The sequence below is a fragment of the Triticum aestivum genome, chromosome 2A (assembly GCF_018294505.1).
Source record: "Triticum aestivum cultivar Chinese Spring chromosome 2A, IWGSC CS RefSeq v2.1, whole genome shotgun sequence".
NCBI classification, from domain to species: domain Eukaryota; kingdom Viridiplantae; phylum Streptophyta; class Magnoliopsida; order Poales; family Poaceae; genus Triticum; species Triticum aestivum.
In genome coordinates this window covers 15,111,644-15,115,340 of record NC_057797.1, presented here as the reverse complement: position 1 = coordinate 15,115,340, position 3,697 = coordinate 15,111,644, and the positions used below count along the sequence as shown (strand labels likewise).

Below are 3,697 nucleotides of genomic sequence, written 5' to 3'. Positions count from 1 at the left end.
AATAAGTCGGTAGACGCGATCTGCGTACCAAATCGCTGGCCCGGAGAAAAAACTGAAGAGGGCCTGCAAATACCCTAAAGACCCCGAGCATCAGCACATAGCTCGACAAAAGCCCCAACCAGATATAGAAGAATCCAGATGACATAACACTGCCTGTCAGATCCAACACCAACTACAATAAGAACCGCCCCATCGAAGGAATCTTATTTGCTTGTGCCATCCCACCATTGGAGCTGAAGCCATGGACAACCAAAGACACTAATTGAAAAAACCTAGACAATTAGACGCATGTTGGACAAGATCCCCGGGTTACCCTTCCTCCCGCAGTGCCGGAGCAGCGGGTGGAGGTGAAGGAACCCTGGTGATGGTCGTAGCCGGGTCGCCCACTTTTTCACTCTCGACGGGTAGGATTTTCGTGCATGTGGTTCGCTAGGTAACTACTTGGATCGATGATATATATAATTTTAACCATACTCTTAATATTATTCCCCCAAGCCCGGAAAAAGAAGGAGGGTCGACCATATATAATTTGATAATTATTCCCAAAGATTCATGCATTTTTCAATGTTACCATATTTTTCTTTTCCAGTTAACTGTTTTTTTTTCTCTTTTGGTTGATGGGTTTGTAGACTGTCTCAACTCTCAAGGGACCAAATTTGTTTGGTTAAGAGTAAAATACACTGAATATATTAAAATTATTCCAAGTAGGGCTGCAAACGAGTCGAGCTCGAGCGAGTTGGAGTTGGCTCAGCTCAACTCATATGAAATTTCGAGCGAGCTCAAACTAAATGAAGCTCATGATCGAGCTGTAGAACATGACTCGTGCTCAGCTTGTAACGATCTCGAGTCGATTTCGAGCTAGTTTCGAGCTAAATGAGATGGTAAAAATTATAAATCTATGGATGAAAAAAAATTAAGGTGAATATGCTGGGAACCTTTGGCAAAAATATAGGATATTTAACACATAGTCGATCACGTGCCATAATTAGGCCTAAATCTTCTCTGCACTTAATTATGTTTCCATGTTCGTTGGTAAATAAAATGGAGAAAAATTATGGACACCATATATGATAATAAATTATCTTATTTTCATTTAATATATGGCATGTTCATTTAACATAATGATATTCTATCGAGCTATCGAGCTAAAACCGAGCGAGCCAACATTGGCTCAAGATCGGCTCGTTTCTCGGTCGAGCTACATAAAGTGTTCAAATTCAGCTTGTTTCTTTTCGAGTCGATCTTGAGTCGAGTCAAAAGACGAGTTGATCTCGAGCGGCTCACGAGCCTCAAGCTTTTCTTGCAGCCCTAATTCCAAGTGTGTCAAGTAGGTCCTAAAAATCGTTTGAAATCGTATATGTCCATTTTACCTGCAACTTTTAGGACCTATATGACACACATGGAATACTTTTAAAACCCACAGTGAACGACTTACACACAATTAGGACCTTCGGTGAACTATTTTAAATTTTTAGGACCTACTTGACACGGTTGGAATACATTTAGAACCTCCATGTACCTTACTCTTTAATTAATGTTCAGTCTCTGATTTGTCCGGCTTTTAAGCTTACAAACAAAAACTAGACCAAATATATTTCTTTTTCTATTTAGGAACTTATAGTAATTACTACGGAGTACTCTGGAAGAAACTTTGGTGACAGTTGACTACGGAGTACTCCAGTATAAATGCAGAGGAAGCAGAGAGGAGACAATTCCAAACAGACCATCCAGTCATCCATAGCCCACGATACCTCAACACCGGTAGCCATGTCCGCCGCGTACGACCGCACGGCCGACCTCCGAGCACTGGACGCCACCTGTTCCGGCGTCCGCGGCCTCGCTGCCTCCGGCATCACGCAGCTCCCCCGCATTTTCCGCGTCCCCGGCCACCACCACGAATCACCGCCACCGCAAGCTCTCTTCCAAGAATCGCCCTCGTCAGCGGCGACCATTCCGGTGATTGACCTCGGCAGCCCCGACCGCGCCGCCGTGGTGGCTGCCGTCGGCCGGGCCGCGGCGGAGTGGGGATTCTTCCAGGTGACGGGTCACGGTGTGCCTCTGGAGTCGATGGCCGCGGCGACCGACGCGACGCGGGGATTCCACGAAGCCGACGGCGGCGAGGGCAGCGACAAGGCCAGGCTCTACTCGCGTGAACCTGGCAAGGCGGTGATGTATAACTGTAATTTCAACCTGTACCAGTCGCCGGTGGCGAACTGGCGCGACACGCTCTACCTCCGCATGGCCCCTGACCCGCCCGACGCCGGCGACCTGCCGGACAGCTGCCGGTGAGTGCTCTGCAAGTTCCCTAACTGTAATTCCTCCATGGAGATTAGATTATCTGCTTGAGAGTAACTGATTTTCTATTAATGTGATATTTCTCATTGAAATGAAATTAGTTCTTGTTGAACCGTAGCACTCGCTCCGGTCCTTTTTAGTTCGCATATAAGATTTGTCTGAAGTCAAACCTTATAAATTTTGACCAAGTTTATAGAAAAATATACCAACATCTAGAAGGTGAAATCAACAACATTAGATGCGTCATGACTTTAGTTTTCATATTGTATAAGTTTACCATTGTAGATGTTAATATTTTTTCATATAACTATGGTCAAACTTTACGAAGTTTGACTTCAGACAAATCTTATATGCAGAGTAAAAAAGACTGTAGTATGTATTGTTAGTGGGTTCTTCCTTGATTATTGAAAGCATGTCAAGAGTAAAAATTGTCCAGTGAAATCACTTTCCACTCTTCTTTTTGTGAATTTTCAGTAAAGTTTCCCTAAATGACCTTTTTCAAACAAAACAAAAAACATTTGACACTAACATGTTGATTTGCAGCGATGTGTTGTTCGAATATGCTAAGCAAGTAAAGAACTTGGGGAAAACTTTGTTCGATCTGCTCTCGGAAGCTCTTGGGCTCAAACCGAGCTACCTGACAGATATAGAGTGTAACCAAGGACAGGTGATAGTATGTCACTACTACCCTCCATGCCCCCAGCCTGAACTCGCCATCGGGATAAGCCGGCATTCAGACTCTGGCTTCCTAACCATACTTCTCCAAGACGAAATTGGTGGCCTTCAAGTCCTCCATGATGACCGGTGGGTCGATGTCACACCGATACCTGGAGCATTCACCGTGAACATTGGTGATCTCTTACAGGTATCTATGTTGTGATACTGTGATACATCTCATTCTGAATTGTCTGTTCAACATATGGGTGTCATCCTTGATCATTCTGAGCTATTTTGTTTTGTTAAAACAATGTTCAGTTGGTTTCCAACGATGGGTTCAGTAGTGTGGAACATAGAGTTTTGGCGAAGAACGCTGCGCCAAGGGTATCCATCGCGTGCTTCTTCAACACGCAGGTCCACCCTGTCTCGACGAGGATGTATGGTCCGATCAAGGAGCTGTTGTCCAATGAGAACCCACCGTTGTACAGGGAGACCCTTGTTAGAGATTACGTGAAGCATTACTTCTCCATCGGGTTAGACGGGAAAACTGCCATCTCCGATTTCAGGTTGTGAGTTGTGAAGTTGAGTTTATGCCCTACTTGTCTAATGCTAAGAAAGTGAATGTAAAATGGCACATGAGGCACTAGTTCGGTCTTATTGTGCACTGGTACATGAGCAGAACTACTAGTCTAACACACTGCAAATTCGTCATCGGATTCAACTTTGTTCCATGGTTTGTGAACAT

At 44.5% G+C, this 3,697-nt stretch overlaps 1 protein-coding gene across 1 annotated transcript; it reads left to right on the top strand.

Annotated features, from left to right (window-relative positions):
• Window positions 1-1,734: 1,734 nt before the first annotated feature.
• On the top strand, window positions 1,735-3,697 carry LOC123184284 (1-aminocyclopropane-1-carboxylate oxidase homolog 1). The gene is made up of 3 exons (XM_044596432.1): window positions 1,735-2,285; window positions 2,839-3,160; window positions 3,271-3,697. Exons 1-3 carry the CDS (start codon window positions 1,768-1,770, stop codon window positions 3,523-3,525), a joined length of 1,095 nt encoding a protein of 364 aa, XP_044452367.1. The 5' UTR covers window positions 1,735-1,767; the 3' UTR covers window positions 3,526-3,697.